General features: G+C 35.8%; 1 protein-coding gene across 9 annotated transcripts in view; it reads right to left on the bottom strand.

Moving 5' to 3' along the window:
* Positions 1-20893, bottom strand: part of POSTN (periostin) — a 38192-nt gene that overhangs the window by 9225 nt on the left and 8074 nt on the right. For 7 of the 9 annotated variants that reach the window (XM_074861017.1, XM_074861008.1, XM_074861009.1 and 4 more), the window contains exons 3-17: positions 20765-20829; positions 19367-19524; positions 18575-18739; positions 17589-17735; positions 14881-15022; positions 13502-13714; positions 13207-13341; positions 12203-12351; positions 11530-11666; positions 10595-10725; positions 7641-7771; positions 7368-7470; positions 6927-6994; positions 6304-6349; positions 3236-3283 (exon numbers count right to left, since the gene is read on the bottom strand). In XM_074861017.1, the coding sequence (XP_074717118.1) occupies positions 3236-3283; positions 6304-6349; positions 6927-6994; positions 7368-7470; positions 7641-7771; positions 10595-10725; positions 11530-11666; positions 12203-12351; positions 13207-13341; positions 13502-13714; positions 14881-15022; positions 17589-17735; positions 18575-18739; positions 19367-19524; positions 20765-20829 (1838 nt within the window). The remainder of the gene's footprint in view (positions 1-3235; positions 3284-6303; positions 6350-6926; positions 6995-7367; positions 7471-7640; positions 7772-10594; positions 10726-11529; positions 11667-12202; positions 12352-13206; positions 13342-13501; positions 13715-14880; positions 15023-17588; positions 17736-18574; positions 18740-19366; positions 19525-20764; positions 20830-20893) is intronic. The other 2 variants (XM_074861015.1, XM_074861016.1) reach the window with 1 other exon arrangement.

The raw sequence follows: 20893 nt of genomic DNA, 5'->3' as shown, positions 1-20893 counted from the left end.
TTATCCCCCCCTAACCTAAATAAACCAGATGACTCTAATGGAGGATTTTTTAAATCTGAGAAGCCATTTGCAGCAATGCTGTGCAATCTTGCAATTCCTCCTATGCCATCTTAAATTTAGATCCTATTGTACACTTCCTACGTACAATTGTTTTTTTTTACTTTCATATATCTGATATTTTTAACATCTGTTGACAAGTCTCAGGCAAAAAACAGATCCTCAGCAGCTGAAAGGAAGTCTTCCTCTCTATATATTGGAAAGAAGCCTACTCTGTGGCAATGCTGGAATCTTATAGCTATTGCTCTCCTAGTGATCAGCATGCAAACTATTGTGTGAAATTTTAGAAAAGAACTATATAGAGAAATGTTTGTTATTTTTTTTCCTACTAAATGTATAGATATCCAAGAGGAAACTAGGTCTTTTAATCACAATTCCCTTATGTTGTTTTGGTTTGGGTTTTTTTTTTATTTGGTGTTTTGGGCGCTTTTTTATTTGGCTTTTTTTTTTTTTTTTTTTTTAAGCTACCAAGACTGGGCCAGTGGTCACCCATCTTAAAGAAAAAAAATAAATAAACTTCAGAGATCAGCTGGAATGGCTGTAAGGATATCTGTCAGCATCAATGTCTATCATTCATTGAGTTACATGGGAGAGATCATCTTGATTTCAATGGCCTAAACAAACCTCTTAATCCTGTGCAATCCCTGTACACTGATCCAAATATATCTCTGTCTGACAGGCTGGAGCAACAGATAATAAACAAATTAGGAACATACCACTGATGCAGTCAATTAACAGGAATAACATGGTTGTTCTGTAACAAGTGTTACAGCAACATCTTCTTAAGAAGTTGCTGTAGCACACACTTCCCTTATTCCCTGTTCAGAGTTAGAAACTTAACACAGTCCATTTCTCTCCCTTTCCTTAAAAAATCCCTTAAGAACCTTTCTTTATGTGAATTTACGTAGAAGTCAATACTGCATAGATTTTTTTTTTTTTTAAATTACTGATCAGGATTTAAAAATAGATTTTTAATATGTGTGCCCAGTGTTAATTGTTGAAAACAGTACAATTCAGGCTAACTAGTCCTTCAGTAGTAACAAATCCAAGCATATGTTTTTGTTTGCTTTTGCAGCAGAAGATGATTGTCTAAGTTAGACTTCAGAACTAAATAATTCATTTATTTGCTGCAGATGAGGTGATATGATAGGATCATGATGATGTCCAGTTATTATAGAGCTCTATTAATCTACTCTGAGTTTTAAATAGCCGAACAATCCATTACTTCTTTTTTTATTTTCTAATAAGTCTGGCTGAAAAACATTCATAAATATTTTAAAAAAGCAATCTTACACATTTATTCACTTGCTTCTGTTTTGAAGTTAGACACATTTTTGCATGTTGAGAATCCATTAAATACCAAAAAACATTGATACAGGTGGTGAATATTAATGAAAACATGTCAGAGGGATAGTTATGAATGTTTATAAATCCTTTAATTTTTTTTTAGATTTCTAAATTATTGTACCTTCCTATGTGATTGATATAGCAGATGTACGCAAAACAAAAGGTAATGCCATAGTTTGCCATACTGCCTAGTCTAGGACCAATCCTTTGAACATTTAATCCATCAAGATTTGGGTTTCAATCAGTTTTAATTCTTTAGATTCCTTTAACTTGCCTGTGTATGGACAATGGAAGCACAACAGGTAGAAAACATTGAGACAGGAAAGGACAGACATCAGATATCCTCTAAACTTGGGGGCGGGGGGTGGTGGTTTTTCTTTTTGTACTGAAACCTCCTTTCCATCATGATCTGCTAGAACTTCCTGACATGTTGTGAAAATTAACATGCAACTTTGCCAACTTTTTTCTGCAGAAAATTGTGGGCTTATGTGGTTTTGATGAGAGCTGCCACTCACTTACTACTAGCAAGCTCAAAAGGGCCAGAATTGGCTTGATTGGGTCTATTTCTGAATCATCAACAGAAAGGCTGTATTGGCCAAAGATCATTCCCTGGAGTGTGTCCCAAAGCAGAAACACTGTACTGGCAATGGAAAGGAGTAACTCTTCAATACTCATGAACTTACAAAGTTATTTTTTCTCTCTCTGGTGAATAACAGTTGTACATTTGGCTATAGAAGGGTTCAGACATTTCATTTTTTCTTTAAAAAAGGGTTTTGTTTCAGTTAGCTTTCAACTTCTAAACATCATGTAAGTCATGTATATGTATATGTCCTGTCTCTAGATTCAACATAGAAGAACAGGTACTTTCAGAGAGGGATTCACCTACATCATAGGAAGATTTCTAAAATATCTTGGATGAATTACTATATAGAATCATCTATCCATTTATAGTGCTCTGTGGATCTGATTTAATGATAGAGACTAGGCAACAAAGATCAGCATATATGCTAGATGGTGTCTAATCCTAAATGAGACGAAGCACAGACAAGCTGCTGAAAAAGCAAGCTCATGTCACTTCTGCTGGGAGGAAGTCCTCCCAGAAAGAATGATTAAACAGTCTGGGTAAAATTTTTGCAAGACATTTTTAACTGCCTTTCTTCTCAGCTGAACTCAACTAGATTTCCTTTGAGCATTTTTATTTCAATAGGAAACTGGACCACATTAACAGTGTACCTGGGCTAGTGAAATCAATGTGTGTTTTAATTATGAATCACAAGTGATTTTGACATTTCCAGCCCACTTTTTATTCTCTTCAGTCCCACCACTAATTTTTAAGTCATGCTTTTGTCTCAAGAAACTGAAAAAGAAAGTTTGGCTAACACTCCTCTCCAGGCATCTGACAGATATTGGTATTTAGAACTGATTGAAAATTATAGAAAAATGAACTGATTTTTTTTCTTCAAAGTATAAGAAACAAATATACTTAGTTTTTTAAAAACTGTTTTAATTAAACAAAAAAGAGAAATGTTTTTATTGAAAGTATAGTAATATTTGGGGCACTTAGAAATTGAAAAAATATTATTTAAAAATATTTTTTAAATGCTCATAGAAAAAGGAGAAAATCCATTCGGGGAGAAGAACTGTGGGAACTTAATACAAAATATTTCAGTCAGTTCTAATTGCAATATTTGTATCTTTGCTTTTCCAGCAAAGTGCTGAACATCCTGGACTTATGTACAAAATGCATCCTGTTAAAGAAATATATACAATATATATACTGTATATGTATATGAACATATACAGAAATATATATTCTGAGGGCCTCATTTACCTTCCTTTTTGATGATGGGCTGGACGTTGCTTTCAATTATGTTAATTTCTGAAAGTATAGAAAATGGAATATAAAACACATTCCATTCTTACAGTTTCTTTATGGTAATGATCAGTTAGATTTGGTCTGGTCCAAGAATGTGAATAAAATCACAGATATTAATGGATAGAAAAGTAACTCAAAAGGGTCTAGAGTATGAATCTTGGTTCCACTTACTAAATGATGGTGTACACGGGTCACTTGCAGACAGAGTCTGCTGGCATGTTATTTGCCTTTGTTCATGCCTCATGACACCCATTGGTCATGAAACCCTTGACAATGTAAGATACGTAATAATAATGGCTCATACAATTCCCATATACAGATTTGCACAATTCTCTGACATATCTTAAATTCAAGTCTTGCCCTTATCATTAGGGAGCGGGAGCTGACCTGTTAAACAGAGGAAACTCTCTGACATTCAGGACTAACCTTACACTTGATAGAATGTCATGAAGAGCATGACTGTAGTGCCCTTGGGAGATCAAGCTGTCCCTTTACACCTAAGACAGATTCAAGTATTCACTGAACATCTCTGACAGATAGTTATTTGACTCATATCCATTCACTGGTAGAGGTCCCAGCCTTCCCGTTCCCGTATTCAACTACATCAACAATTACAACTTTCTTGATATCTGATATTGACCTCCTTTGCTTCAGTTCACAGGTATTACTTCTCATGCTGCTCTCAGTGGCCGTGGGAGGTACAATCATAGAATATCTCAAATTAGAGGGAACCCATAAGGATAACTGAGTCCAACTCCCTGTTCCTCACAGGATTACTTAAATTTAAACCATATGACTAAGAGTGTCATTTAGACACTCCTTGAACTCTGATGGGCTTGGTGTCATGACCACTTCCCTCAGGAACCCGTTCCAGTGACCAACCACCCTCTCAGTGAAGAATCTTTTCCTAATGTACAGTCTGAACATCCCCTGACACAGTTTCATCCCATTTCCTCTGTCAAGGAAATTTACTCAGATCAGCACCTTCCCCTCTGCTGTTCCCCTTAAGGAAGTTGTAGACTGTGATGAGGTCAGCCTTCAACCTTCTTTTCTCTAAGCTGAACAAACCAAGTGACCTCAGCTGCTCCTCATAAGTCTTGCCCTTAAGACCTTTCACCATTTTGGTTGCAATCCGCTGGACACACTCTAATAGTTTGATGTCCTCCTTATATTTAGGCACCGAAAACTGCACACAGTACTTGAGGTGGGGCTGCAACAGTGCGCTGTAGAGTGGGACAATCACCTCCCTTGACCAGCTAGCTATGCTGTGCTTGATGCAGCCCAGGACACAGTTGGCCCTTTTGGCTGCCAGGGCACACTGTTGACTCATATTCAACTTACCAGCAAGATAAACTATCCCATTTTTCATTCCAAGAGTCTTTTAACTTCAGTGTGTCTATTCTCAGTTTTCAAAAGCCTAATGTGATCATCTCCATTTTTACTGAGAAATGTGGGTAGAATCCTATAGAAATTTAACTATCTGCCTAAATTCATATTCCCTCACAAGCCAAAGCTTCAGCAGGATCTTTGTCTTCTAACAGTTTTCTTTAACAGATTCTACTTTATATGCAGAAACTAAATGCAAACCCTGAGACAGGCTACAAGAGAACAAAAAATGTTCCTTTTTTACCTTTACTCCCTAAAGAGAAAATGGGCAGAACAACTACCTCCCATACAAGCCTCATATTTGCATGTATGGGAAACAGGTACATTCTGTCCCATTGGAAGTATTTTTGAAAAAGAAAGCATCTCATTTCAGAGTTTCATAAGTGCTACATCTTGAAGAGTCAGTACAATACAGTGCTGTGTCTTGGAGAGAGAGACAGTTGTGACGGTCCAATGAAACTGTAGTTAATGTCTCAACCATCTGGTAAAGAACTTTCACAAAGGAAATGATTTCTGTGGAAACACTGAGGCTGTGCAGGCAATGTCAGGGAGGCACAGCAAGAAGAGGCGGTCCTGCAGAGGTGGGACCACATTTTTTGGAGGCTGAACCTCCCTATCTTGAGTGACTCTGTGAAGACCCAATAGAGAAGCCATTTTCACGATGCATGTGCCAAAAGGAAAGGTCAAACAATGGTCACACCTGCAGGGAGGGGGAAGTAACTCCCCAAAGACTCCCAAGCCCACCTACCGATTTCCAGAAGAATCTGAAGGTACAAACTGCACATGTACCAAAACCAAGGAGAATTCTAGAAGCGCAAACTGCACATGATGCCTAATTAGCCTAACGAGTCCAAGTGACCTCCCAAAGGAGGGGCAAGGAATTATAAAAGGACACAAGTCAAAGCCCTGGGTGGCTGTGCCCCTCCAGAACTGGATCCCTAGGCTGGCTGGACCAATGATGGAGCCAGGACTGGTGAAATCTTCCTTTTTGTCTTTCTCTCTCTTCCTCTCTTCTCTTTTCTCTCCCATTCTTAGTCTGTATGTCCACATATAAGGCAAGGCTTGCTTGGGCATGTTTAAGGCTTAGCACGGTATGTTATAAGATCTGCCACTAGTTGGTGTAAGTTTAATGCCTGTTGCAGAGGATGCAAATATTACTGACAAGGTTTCATGTCAAATATCTGCTGTGAGTGAATAAAAATTGAGTTTTGTGAACTGAAGATTCCCTGGTGTCATTTCACGTTAATCCTGATCTGTGAATCAGCGAATCTGAGTTGTCGTCCCATGAAATTGGGACATGACAGCAGTACAACTCTACTATGCACCAAGCACTGAACCTTGGCTAAAAACTGAAAAACAATCTTTTCCATATGTATCTTGCCTATCCCAAAGAGTTTGAACAGCTTACTTCAGAGTTTCCTGTCACACATCTGGAGAGGGAAAAAAGTACATACAGTAGCACAACAGCCAGAAACATTCTGCTTTGAGTCTTTCTCTTCCTGTGCTTCATTGGCACATCTTACTTTCCCAGAAATTACTTTCTTTTTGATTGAAAAAAGATTACAATTCAAGATCAGAATTGGCAACATTTAAAAAACAATCTCAAACCCATCTGGAAGTATTTAAAATGAACTTACTGTAAAACGTCAGTGGAATCTCTTTGAAGGTACTGTCACGAATGAACTATAAATACAGAAAAGTAATTTTAAAATTTAAAAGAAAGAAGACTTCTAGTTTCCAAATGAGTGTGGGTAGGATTGACTGCTTTATTGATCTAAAAGTTAGACTATGCTATTTGCCTAGGTTCTTGCATTCATTGTTGAGGGAGAATGTAATCTCAAGAGGATAGCTGAGACACATAAGAATGCCTATTTCTTTTCACAGGCTATTGAGGCTGGTGGGTTTAGTGACAGCAGTTTAGCCACTCAATATTTCTTTCAAAGAGGGATTGCCTCAAGGATTCAGAAGTGATTTATTTTGGTGGATTTATAAAGTGTGCCTGAGCTAAAGAGCAGATTTAGACCTGTTCACATTGGAGTTATTAAAATGAAAATATTCTACCACTATTTGGTGTTGAAAAACATAAACTCTAACTATTGAGTGCAGTGTATCATTTATTATTATATTTGGGTAACTGGGAGCTATTGAATGTGTTGTCTGCTGGATAAACAGAGGGACCAGAGAATCACTTATGAATTATAACATACACGGTCTCACAGATCCTGCCAAAAAGACAAAGGGATTATTATTTAAAGAGTACCTTAATTTGAATGTACTTAATCAATTTCTTCAGGATTGTGAGCAACTGATCGTTTCCAACAGGCAGATCTGACAAAAGAAATAGGCATGTAAGAGGAAACATACATGTGTGTTCATTTTACTTTCATGTACAGTGATCAGGAGGTGTAATCACTCTCAAACACTCATACAAGTATGTACTTTTACATATACATTCTTCCATATTGGTGGAAAAGATAGCCTGCAACATCTTGTCTTCCACATACTTGAATTTCACAGAATTTCAGAGTTGCAATGACTTCAAGCAAGTTTCTTCCACAAAATGAGTAGTGAGGTACATTTTCTGTTTCTTATTCCACGTAGGAATTGTCTCTTTAAATGAATTAACTTTAAGTTATTGCAACTACATGACATGTAAACAGATTCAGAAGAGTGTGTATAAATTCTATGAACAAATACTCACCTGCTGGATATAGGAGTTTATCAATAACATGAATGACACCATTGGTTGCCATGAGATCAGATTCTCTCGATTTCAGTTCATTAACCAGAAGAGTATCATTCACCTGGTAAAGGATGAAAAGAGAACAGAAGTTATCAGGGACATTAAAAAACAACTCCAAACACTAATATAACGTTCAGAGAAATGCATGCCGTTCTGTAACGTGGATGGACATAGAATGTCAAATCCCTGTTATGAGGCTGTATTAGGGAGACTTCTTTTACAACACTTAACTGTTTTCAAGTAGAGTTTCCCTCCTTGGATGGTTTTAAGAATGTTTGTCACACCAGGTTCAAAGCCACTTCCAATGAAAACTCCTTGTATCAAGTGATAAAGAAGAATATTCCTCAGAGCATTTTTGTCTCCTATTTAAATAGAAAATAAAAGTAGGAGTAAAATTTAAATTGTAATGGATAGTTCCTTCTGGAAGTTCAAAGGATTCACACAGGCTTGAGCTGGAATCAAGCACATTATGAATGAAACTACCATGAAGACACACAATCTGAATCTGCTAAAATGATGAAGAAAGAAAAGCAACCATATGACAAAAAGGCTCTCAGAACATAATCATAAAGATGCTATGAGAACTCCTATACAAAAGAACAGAAAAGCAGCCAGCATTTTCCCATTTTTCTGTATTATTTTCTCTTATTTGCTTGCTCTTTTAATCAGAATTTTTTGCCCTTTTCTTAAATGTGCTTCACAAATCATTCACAAACACAATAATTTCAGGACCACTAAGCAGTCAGCAATATCAAATTTCACCAAGCTACTAGATAAACTCCAGCTTTAACACTGTTGCAATTAAAGGGAACCATAGCTAACAATATAATTTTCTTGTGTTAACACCCTTCTAAGATGACTGGGGGTAACTTGCAACTCTTTATATGCACACATATTTTCCCATCTGGGGCAGGAGAAATTTGCTATTTACTTCAGGCAGAAAAGGAGTCATTTGGAGTGCTGTTTTTGTCTGTTCTTATAGAGAACAGATGCAGCTTGGAGAAGTTAGGAATGGGGGAAAAAAACTATTCTAGGGATGATTTCCATATTTCAAAGTTTGACATTCCTATTTGGGAAGAAAAGAAAAAATCCCAACATTTTCAGACTGTCTTAAAAAGGAAATGGATTCTGGAGCCCAAGTTAGTGTCCTGACAGGGCTCTCTGGCGGTCTGGGTCCATGGAGGTTCAGAGTCATAGGATGTGGGAATATCGACAACCTCGCCAGGAGACAGGGTATCAAACAGAGCAGTTTTAAAACACGCCTGCTTGCTGTTACATGGAATATTGACCATTCTATTACAAGTTTCATATTAATATTACATGCTGATATTGATTGTTATTAGGAGGTTCAGCCTTGATGAAATGGCACTGGGTATAGTGTCTCGTTACAAAGTTTTCTTTGTGTGTCTTTCAGTGAACATTTCCCTTTTCCTGCTTTTTGCTTTGATCACTGATATTACTGCAATTCACTTTACTACTGAAAAGCAATTAAATGCTCTTTTTTGTCCTACTAAAGTTAACACTGAGATTTTGTGACTGGACCAGTCATAGGTAGCGTCAAGTTACATACAAAGCCTAAACATGGCCATTCAAAAGCTGTTTTCACAACTATCAAATTACCTGTGTTCTATGTCACAGTGGTTACTGCTTAAAATAATATTTGTTTTGTGCCTTTCTTACAGATAAGCAAAGTATTTCTTTATATTCCTTTTAAAAATAACATTTTAAAGTTTAATTTTTATGGAGAAAGCAACATAATATCTTTAATGAAAGCCAAGACAGAATTGCAGGAAGTAATCTGACACAAAAAATTGACATTCTGCTGGAAAAAAAAAAAAAAGGTAAATTAAAATCTCGTCTGCCAAGGAAGGTAAGTAGAAACTGAGTCACAAAGATAGGAAAAGATAGTACAGGAAAAGCAGAATGGCAAATATAACTGTATTATTAATTACAGAAATAATCCAAAATGGCATTGACCTTGGGTGCAATGTGAAGCTGTGAACTGAAGACAAAAATAATAGACCTGATAAACTCAATCTTAGTTAATAAAATAAATATACAGTCTAATAAAACCAGAACAATGGCATTTATCCAGTTACTTCAGTTCACAACCTTGAGAGAAGCTTCATTTAATTTTATAGCTATCTAATGTTAGTCATTTAGGCTATCTGTTAATTTATGTTAGTCACTAGAGACACACCAGGCTAGAAGGTAATTTCAACCACTATCATAACTTTAAATGGCTGAAGAGATAATTCAAATTCACAGTGCCTCATTAGTGAGTTAAAAGTTGTATAGACCTGGGGTTGCTGCTTATCAGTGCTCTGAGCTGGACTCTTTAAAGTCATTAAGGATTCATGGGATTTGGCTTTATGTCTTTGAACTTTGATCTGAAAAGTGCAGGAACAGAAAATGTAACTGACCTTCTGGATGTGGGATTCAAGGCAACCACTCCTCCTGCACTTATGCACAAGCCAGATTCACATTATTCTTAAATAAACTAAAAGTATTTATAGTGCTTTGGCCACAGTCTACCCCTCTGGTGGAAGATTCTGCAGGAGATTTAAGTATTCAGTCTGCATTTCTTTTATGGAAATAAAGCATGACATTAAAGAAACTACTTGTAAATCTTGAGAAAAATCTATATAATTCCAAAATTAAAAGCGTAAGATGGAAAGAAATTACTTAAGTTGGCATTTAGCAATATATATCCAATATTTAACTTGTAGTGCACATGTGATATCAGAGATCACTGGGTGGATGCAGAAAAGAGGAAGGAAAGACAGAAAAGTCAATACCTTATATCTTTTAATGCGATAGTCACAACTGGAAAAGAAACATGATAGAAGAGACTTTTCAGTTTAAGAAAATCTATAGCAAGGTTGAATGATGAAAAGTTGAAGCTAATTAAATGAATACAGATTTTAACTTGGAAAGTAATTACAATTTAGAATAATATATCAGGGATTGAAACTGAAATTGAAATTTAAATTCAGGTTGTCTGCTTTTTTCCAGAAAGATCTTTTCTCTATTCCCTAAGGAATTAATCTAGGGAAGTCCTGTGAACTGCTCTATGCAAAAGGTAAGCTATTTTATCAGACGTCTTTTGTGTAAGAAATGCACTAACCACCTTTCCCATTAATTTTACCTTTGCTTATATTTCTGGTTTTTTTTACATTACTTACTTATCAATATATCCTTATCGTCATCAGTCAAACCTTTAAAGGCATCGTTAGTTGGCACAAACAGAGTCCATTCTCCAGGACGTGACAGAACATCATCTAGATCTGCAGCTTTCACCAGACTGAGGAAAACGCTGTTTACAACAAACAGATAAACCACAAATACGTTCTGTTGAAGTGTAGTAATTATACTTGGGTCCAGGCACTTAGTTCCCTCAATTTTTCTGACAGGCCATCAATCTCCAAACACTCCCACTATTTTTCCCAGAAATAAAGACAGTGGAGGAAGAAAGTAAGGGGAAAAAAAAAAAAAAAAAGGAAAAGAAAAAAAAGACTCTTAAGACTTTAAGAGTAGCAGAATGAGGAAAAAAGACTTGAGAAACAAAATATATTGGCAACCTGGATCAGAGCAGAATTCATCACATAAAAACCCCAGCAGATCAAAGAGATGAAGGGAGGTTGCTAAGGGTAGTTGCTCTCTCTAGGATATTGAGATACTTGCAGGGAGGGAACAGAAATATGTACTGGAAGGACAGGCAATCATGCTGCACCTATATGAAATTATACTACTCATTAATTAAATCTCCAGACTCTGCTGCATTTATAGCTCTGGATGTATCATCCAATCCCTTTTGTCCTCTTATTCCTCTCATTCTGGTGTCTTACTGTCTCCTATGTGCCATAAACAACCATTCTGACAAAGTCTGGGAGCCCTTTTGGCATACAGATAGATGAAAACACCCTTTGTTTTTCCTTCCCCATTGCCCAACAGGCCCCCTCCCCCCCCCCCCTTTTTTTTTTTTGAGGAGGTAATAATCCCTTCCCTGCCCCCCAAAATCCAACAACCCACAGACCACAACTATTTCTCAGACCAGCTCTGCTGTATATACAGTTACCCTCTGTAGGTAGATCTCAGTGCTGTCAAAACCACTACTCACCTAAAACGCTTATCATTTCTCAGCATTTCATGTAATGTCTTTTCTGCTGGATTGATGATCTGTCTGAAGATGTGAATAAAACCATTCCTGCCTTCTTTACTTCCTCTGACCATGCATGAATTTTCAATACATACAGCCTGATTAAAAGAGAAAGACATGTAGCTATTCACAAAATGATACACATTTAAATCTATTTGATAAAATGAGATGGATGCATGCTTCCCAACAGGCTCCTAAATTTAAAAACAATATTCATATCTATTTCCCACAGTCAAATTGTGTGTTCTTGCTAAGAAATCTGGTATTGCTTGGGAAAACAAAAGTAGCAAAATCTGGAGTAAGTTAATATGGTGTAAATATTTCCAAACTTGATTTTTTTGTTTCCCTTGATAAGGTTCTTAATTAGTTCTAAAAACTAGCTTTAAAAATTGGTAATTAATGGAGTGTGAAATCTGTAATCCTGTTTTGTTTTCCCAAAGGGTCTTCCATGCAAAGTTCCCATCAATAAAGATCAGATTTACATTTTTTTCCTAGCTTCAAAATCTTAAAGATTTTTGCTAGATAGTCATAATGGTAAGTGTTGGAGGTTTCATTCATCTTTGTCTTTTAATCTTGCATGACTCTTCTTTTTCATAGTTGGGATATATATTGTTAGAAAGCCCCGTTCACTTACTGTGCGATACACAAAGACTCTAAGCAGTTTTCCTCCAATTGTCTCCAGCTCTTGTCCATTGTACAGTTCATTGAGACCAACTTTCACTTTTATAATGTGATTCTGCAGGATTGTTTTAAGAAGGCGTTGATCCATCCTTAAGGTGTCATCTAGAAAGCCATTTAGATATTAATATATAGTGATTTATGTAGTGAATTTTCATTCAAATAAGGTTAACTGTGGATGCTATATTAAAAGATGATAGAAATACTTAATCTTTCTTTGAAATGCTTGAGTTAAGGCTTAGACAGATCTGTGTATACAGATAATGAATAGTTAAGTAGTTTCTGCAATTTGCTGTTCCTTACTTTTGACATAGTCTTGATTAATTACTGTAAATGATACGGCTGATGATTTATATGTGGGCCTGCTCCATCTTCTGAATTACTGCTGAAGTTCTTATTACAACCTTTTCTTTCTGCATGTGCACCTTAAAACCTTTCCAGATTTGCTTCGGTGGAGGTGAGTTAACACTCAGATTCTTGACAGAAGGGCAGAATGCCCATGGGGCACTTCTGCAAATATGCAAACACCTGTTTTCTAGTATATTTGTATCAGTTTCTCTCTGCTTTAATATATTGGAAAATACCAACCTTGTATAATTTTTTTGAGAATAAATAAATTGTGAATTTAATGCAAGTAATGCAAAGATTAAGGGAACTGGCAGTTGATTCATAGCTTTCTTTTCCAACAGTCTGTCTGTGCATGTTTTGTATCTTATTTTAGTGATACTATTTCCATTAACAAATGATACCACTAAAAACAAGCTGTGCAGCCTGGTGGTAAGGCTTATATTGTCTTTCTGCATGGTATGTATTTTGAAAGGACAAAGTATCTCTATTTCTCTATGACTCTCTTTCCTTGAGACTTAGAACAAGTACTGGGGCTTATTTGGAAAAACATCAGGGTAGCATATATTCTTGTTTATTTTGACATTCAGAGCATAATCCTTTAAGGCTACTAACCTGAGAAAGCACCATTCAGAGGTGCCAGGAGTGTGTATTGACCTTCTGGTCTTAGAGAAGATGCCAGTCCTAGCTGTGCCACCAGGTCAGTAAAAGTAGTCTGCTGGGCACCCCCAAGCTCAATGACTTGCTTGGCTGCCAATAAAGGAATAAGAAAAGGTATTTTAACACACAATTTATTCCTTTTCCTGTTTTGGATTCTCCATGTTTATCCATAACAATATATCTGAGGCAACCTAGGTAAGATTGTAGAAAACATCTTCAGTGTAAGAAGTTTTTCATACACATCACTGACCAGAATCAGGAATTAACACTTCATCAATGAGGTGGATAACACCATTGCTTGTCACAATATCTTTGCGTTTCACCATCTTCACTCCATTCACAGTCAGACTTTCACCATCACAACCAACTTCAACCGTGTTTCCTTCCAAGGTTTCATAGACAGCTCCACCTGTGATGGCTTCAGAGCACTGGAGAGTATTTAAAATATGGAACTTCATGAGAGCTGTAGAGAAAGAGCAGGAAGTTTATATATCGGTGTTTGGACACATTTAATTCACATATAGGTATGGGATAAATCTACACTAATTTAATAGTTTACTAGCTTATCCAGCATATTTGTTTATTTGCACTCAAAGATTATTGAGAGTTATTTATATGAGAATTGATACTATAGGCCTCTAAACAATACCTTTGGTCAAAAATCTTTGGCACCCCTTATATTATGAAAACTATACTGGTTATGCTGTGATCTGCATGTAACAGGGTATATAACTTGCTGACTGCAGATAATATGCTCTGAATGGACCTCTGAGTACAAAGCTCTATAGGCTATGCCAAGTCAGCCCCAGATATATATTTTGTTATGCCTTACTATATAAAGTGAGATTCTGTGTACTATCCTTTGTGGGTATCAAAAGAATCAGCCAAAACTTCCTGAAAGGAAACTAAAAAAATAATTTAAAAGCCACAACAAAAATACCATGTTATTTCAGGATTCTATTTTTAGCCAGTCTCATTAAAATTAGCCCAGATCCCTCTTTTCACCATTTTCCATTGAGATACTATACAGTGACTTAAGCAGGCTATAATGAAATGATGGAGAACTTGTTTAGTGAAGTGGAGCTCACAAATGAGAATAGAAATGAAGCCTTCCATTTCTTAGTGGACCGTTACATTACTGTTCACATAACAGAGTGAATCAGTTATTATTTAGTTTCATAGTAGTTCTCAGAAGAATAAGCGTGCTGACTGTTATAGTTTGCCAGTATATGTAGTATAAATTCAGTTCAACTTGCAGGACAGAACTTGCCTTTTGCAAGAATATGTCCTTTTTGTATGAAAGAGCTGTTCATGATAAAGCTATGAGAGAATCCTACATTCATATAGCCCTGCATTTCTAGAGGCAGGAATTTCTATCGGAACTATGCAGCTGAACTATTAGAAATATCAATGTGCCTATATTTTCACAGTTTCCTTTAAACTTTTTGAATCTAAATTTTCAGTGAATTTGAATCCTTAGGTAACTGGAAAAATCAGAGACAGAAGAAATAACTCCTCCTATATGTATGAAAGTACAGGTGCTTCATTTCAGAGCTACTAGGGTAATGTGGTTTCTACCTCCTGATCTACTCACCTGTATTTCTGATTTACAAAACCAAGGTTACATACCTTCAGAAGCTACCTTGTCACCCATGATCCTTTCTAAGACTCCCCTTGGAAGTCTCTCAAAAGCTTCATTAGTAGGAGCAAAGAGTGTGTAATGACCAGGCCTTCCAAGAGTATCCAAGACATCTGATGTGATGGCAGCAGCCTAGAAAATAAATTTGGTTTTTAACACTGGTTATTTAAAATATTATCAAAATACATTATCTATCTAGTTTCACCTAGTGCTTGCAGGTATGTCAATGTTAGACTGAGATGAAATCGGTGTTATAGAAAGACAAAAAAATTAGTTGACAGAAAGTAATATAAAATTAATTTTGTGGGAAAAATGTGTCTTTATATACCAAGTTACATCCTTAATTTAGCACACAGTAATCAATATATTCTGATAGAGGTGATAACAGGGCAGAAATTTTTATTATTACGGACTAAATTTTTAAATTAAAACAACATATAGGTTTTCACAAATTAGATCAAAGCAGTAATCTATCAAAGTTAAAAATTTGCCCCTGAAATAATAAAACATGTATTGCAGGTGTATGACTAATTTGATGAAATACAAGGAGAAGGGTTTGAATCACAACAGGAGGCTGAGGGGTGACCTCATTGCTCTCTACAGCTTCCTGAGGAGGTGAAGTGGAGAGGAAAGTGTTGGTCTCTTCTACCTGGTATCCAGGGACAGGATGCATGGGAATGGTTCAAAGATGCACTAGTGGAGGTTCAGACTTGACATTAGGAAACATTTCTTTAAGAGAGGTAGTCAAACACTGGAACAGGCAGAGAGGTGGTCGATGCCCCAAGCCTGTCAGTGTTTAAGAGGCATTTGGACAATGCCCTTAATAACATGCTTTAACTTTTGGTCAGCCCTGAAGGGGTCAGGCAGGTGGACTAGATGATCGTTGTAGGTCCTTTCCAGTTGAAATATTCTATTCTATTCTATCTCAGGCTTTGAGGGCAGGAAAAATTATCTCCACATTTTTAATCCCCAAAATTTTACTCAGCTATGGACATTAAAAAAGTAAAATGAAACACAGCTGATGAAAAATTCTCTACTTTCTAGTAGTGAAGAAGAGGTAAGCAGTCTGAACTAAATAAAACCCAATTCAATATTTTTCAAATAAATAAAATTTCCCTTTTATTCCTTAAATAAATGTTTTTAACTTGCTTACAAATCTGTGTACAACCTCACAATTTGGGTGTTTCTGTTACTGGATTAACCCTAAAGACTACTATAACAATATGTATTTCTTTGGTGGCTGCAACCTGTCCTCATTAGAATCAAAGACTGAAGAAAAAGAATAATGCAGGAAAAGTAATCAGAGATCTTGCGAGAATATATGATGGATTAAAAGGTTAACATGATAAAGTATGCCAATATAAATTATGATCAGATTTTCTAGAAAAAGAACATATGTAAAATTGAATACATCTGGACTTGAGTAAAGAATTTGCTCAGTTAAATATGAAATACTATTAGCTCAGCCTAAGACAGAAAGATAAAGTGCATGTGAAACTGGCAATCTGGAAGATGGGAATAACCATCCTAAAAGAAATGTCATATTAGAGTCTCCAGGCTGATTTTGTTTAATGGTTTCATTAGCACATTTTCTTTTGGAGCCAAAGTCATTAAAGTGGTATGAAGTGCAGAGGCACACACAAAGGAATTAGCAGGTGTATGTGATATAAACACAGACTTCACCCTTTGAAGAGTCAGAAAGGCAGAGTCCAATGTGATGCAACTGAAAATAAATAATCCAGGCATGTACCCTGGAAACCAGTAAGTATTTTTCAAGCAGAGTTAGGGAGGTATGCAAATTAATATAGAAGGAATAGGTGAGACCTTATCTAGGATTAGGTGAAAATGTCTGCTTAGAGTTCACAAAAGTTAAACCCAAACAGAAGAGATACAAGAGAGAATGCACAGGAAAAAATGAAATAGAGAGGGCTTCCTTTTCAACTGGAGACTAGAAAGGTGTGGCTTTTATATTCAGTTTTTTAAAGGGATTAAATCATGTGGCTGGCTATAACAATCATAGACTAGATTTGACAGATTCAGAGGGTCTTTTCCACCCTTCTGCCTCTGCATTTAAAATATTTTTTTTGTATTTATTGAACAGATGGAGAAGCAAAAAGGACAACAGCTCTTTGCAAAACCATGGCATATTTTTTTAAACATGTGCAGCATGAAATCCCATTAAACTAAGCAGACACATCCTCTAGAAAAAGGTGAAATTAGAAACTTGGACAGAAAAAGACCCTGCTTCCTCTGCAAGAAAAATCCTTCCTACATGAATCTACCAGTGTTCTGAAACTTGCCATGAGTCAGGTTCTGGAATTTATTTGAGTTTTCTACCATTTTCTGTTGTCCATTTTGGAATTATTCTTATTTTTCTAGCACCAGACACTGTAATTTACACTCACGTTTCATTACCTCAGTGCCTGATGAGAAGACACACTTTTTTATGTACAGGGACACATTATGTCCTATTGATGTGGTCTTATTTGATCCACAAAAGAGCAAAAGCAGACTCCTTATGTAAAATATACTTTGCCTTTTTATATAGCTAGATTTGCAATATTAGTTGGAGTTTTAAATTTAATTCATTTCTGTCTCTTGCTGAACTAACCCTTCCTACTTCCAGGTATCATACACAAACAGAAAAGAAGGAAAAACCCAAAAGACCAGAGAAACATTTTTATTTTTGTCCACTTACTCTAAGAGATGAAAGATCATCCTCAACTTCAATGAAATCTTGAATGGTATTTCCAACAGCAGTCAGGACACGATCAATGACATGAACAACACCATTGGTAGCAATCTGGTTTCCATGGATGACCCTGGCACAGTTAACAGTAACAACCTATATTTGAGGAATCAAGCAGTAGAAGATTAAGCATTAATGATCATATATTTGGAATGTGATACTTACAAATTGTCAAAGCAGGTACTGTACATTATGAATTCACTGTTGTTCTTTCAGTTTTTATTTTAAATTTTAAGTAAAACCTTGTAACATTTGAAAGGCTGACTAAGCTTCTGGAAAGCTAGCAGCAGATTTATTCAGGCTATGTTGATTTCATATTCATGTTTTATTTCTTGTTGTAATTATTCAGATTTGTTTTCCATCTCTGGTTAATATGGTGATTGTATAGGTTTTTACTGGTGTAAACTGTAGTCATACATAAACATTTTGATGCATTTAAGGTAAAAAGGATGAGTGACTTAACTGGGAGATTTCTAACATTTTAAAAAATGAATTTATTTCCAGCCAAATAATGGATGTGTGTCCCCTACAAGCTTAAATGCTTCTACTGTGCACTCCAATTCAAATAAAAGATCTGATTTAATATTATTTTTTAAACACATGAAGATTAATAGTAGATTTTGCTCTCAGATTTATTATGATCATATATTTTGACCACAAAAGGCTTTGTCTCTTAGGAAGAAAGTTCATTCTCATTCGAACTTTGACTTCTAAACAGCAAACAGCACATGTTCATTAATTCTTTCTTAGAGATTAGTCTACACAGCAGACAAGATTTCTTCAAGAGAATATTTATTTATTTTTGTCAGTGACAACTGACTTGCTAGATGTTGAACTTTCTATAACAAATTTTCTTATCTATAGAAGAAAATAAAGGAAAGAGTAAAGGCTATAACTGAATAATTATATTATGGAAAAAAAAAGATAATACTTACCCCATTAGGATAATGGTTAATAAGTAATTTCTGGTCATTATACATAGACACCAAAGTCATGCCATTCTTAAGATCTTTTGTCAGCATGCGCTTGTTTACCATGTGGTGGTGAAGAGCATTATACAGTTCTATATTTACATTGTCAACCAAATTCCTGTGAATTTCCTGAAGAAAGGAATTTAATTAATTAGCAGCTTCAAAACATTCTTCCAGTCAGAAAGACATACATATTGCTTTACCTTAACATATGCTTTCAATATATTCAACAATGGATATTTCCTGTTAGGAGACATGACTTTGATACCTATCAATCTGGCTCTACTTAAATGATGTTTTAGTCTGATTCGCTCGTAAATGAAAGACAAGAGGTCTCATTACAGTCAAGTAATTGGAGGAGCTTTGATTCAATATTTATTTAACTGAAAACATTACTAAAATAAGGACACCTGAATCACTGACAAAGTACAATTATACTCTACATCATGCAAATTCTGGAATTCCTGTCAGTTTGCTCAAAACTATGTTAATAACACTAGCAATATTTGTCATGCAAGTGCTTAAATAGGAAACACACACAGTTGCTTAGTACTTCTGAAAATAAATTCAGACTCTTAAGCTTCAGCAATGTATGTTAAATATGCAAGTCACTTCATTATAATTTGTGTAATGTCCTTTCATATCTAAAATATCAATATTGTTTCTAGTCTATCACAGACTAGCTGTTGAAGCTAAAACAGCATTAGCTGAAAGAGAAACATACTTTAACACATGCATGCGCACATACACACTTACTGAATTTAATTGTTCCCATGCTTCATTGCTTGGTGCAAAGAAAGTGAATGATCCTCGTCCCTCAATCTCTTCTCTCAGCTTTGATATGTCAGAATACTGTTGTGTGGAGATAGCTCCCACAATACCCAGCGTACCATATACATGATCAATAGGAACAACTAAAATAAACATATGAATACTGTAAACTCTTCAGTCATCCAGTTTCTCACAATCAAATATACTTTGTTTCTTTTGTTTGGACAATAGTATTGCCTTTCCAAAACGGTTTAAATCAATATTAAACCAATGTGTTTGGATTAAAATTCCATTGTCAACATACTCAAAACCCACCCAAACATATCTGCTTGTTATTCATTTTTTTGGTTTGCTTAATGAAAAATTAGATCAAACAAAACCGAATATTGTAATATTTTCTTCAGAAGAGTTGTCTTGTTTTGTGCCAACCCAGTCTGAAATGGGAAGCTATCCACTGAGGACAGGAGTAAATTCCATCTATAATAACAAAAATTTCAATGGAGTGGGTCTCATTTGGTCATGGTAGACCAGAATTATTCTTATGTGGCATCTTGCTCTTCTTCCAGTGTGTGGTTAAACACTGCTTCATGAGAACAGGATTCATCTCTCCTAATTCTAGGCATCTAGAAGTGAACCATTTGCATGAGAGCAAGTAGTTCTTGGCTCTTTTTATTGTCATGGAGCAGAACAGGCAATGCCAGAGTGTGACTGACCTCCTCCTAATGTAAACATCTAAAGTGAGATTAATTCATCTAAACAAACTGAACTCTGCCTTAGATATGCCCAACTCTATTATTAAATGTCAAAGGATTCATTCAGACAGGGATCTAAATTAATGAAATATATTCCTTCTCAGATTACTCTCTTGCAATGAATTTTATTTATGCAAAGCAGAATAGCACAAATAGAAGAAATCAAGAATTCTTGTCTTCGTTTTCACTTCTTCTTGGTTTATTTAAAGCGTATAACACTCCTTTAGTAAATAAGATTCAAGTCTTCTCAGGAAAAGGAATAAACATAATTTAGATATCCCACACCTCATGTCTTGGGTTTCTGACCTCAGTGGTATGCTTTAGGTTATTCTGGGGTGTGATGGGAATAGGAATAAAAGTTCTTCTTTGGCAGCTTTGGGAACTGAAGACACTATCTTTTCTCTCCAATCCAGCAGCTGGAAGGAGCTGGGTAATTCAATTTAAACTACATAATCAAATTCAGTGCTGGCTGATTTTCAACTGTGTTGGCTGGATGTAAATGAAGCCATGTATTCTCAGGCAGTAATTCTTAAAAAAAGGCAATAATTTCTCTAGATGACCATCACTGAAAGTCTCTTGTGTTGTAATGTTTCTCATATACTGACTCATCCATACAAAAATAAGCTTGTACCTGCAGGACATCCTCTCATACCATCCATCTTCATATAGCCAGGACAGCACTCATATAAGACAGTTCTGTGGGATATAGAAAAAAGCACAATTAAATAATATACAGGACAAGGACAAGTGTATACTAATT

Source organism: Strix uralensis, chromosome 2 (genome assembly GCF_047716275.1).
Source record: "Strix uralensis isolate ZFMK-TIS-50842 chromosome 2, bStrUra1, whole genome shotgun sequence".
Taxonomy (NCBI): domain Eukaryota; kingdom Metazoa; phylum Chordata; class Aves; order Strigiformes; family Strigidae; genus Strix; species Strix uralensis.
The sequence above is the reverse complement of the archived record's forward strand: the minus strand, read 5'-3'. Positions and strand labels throughout refer to the sequence as shown.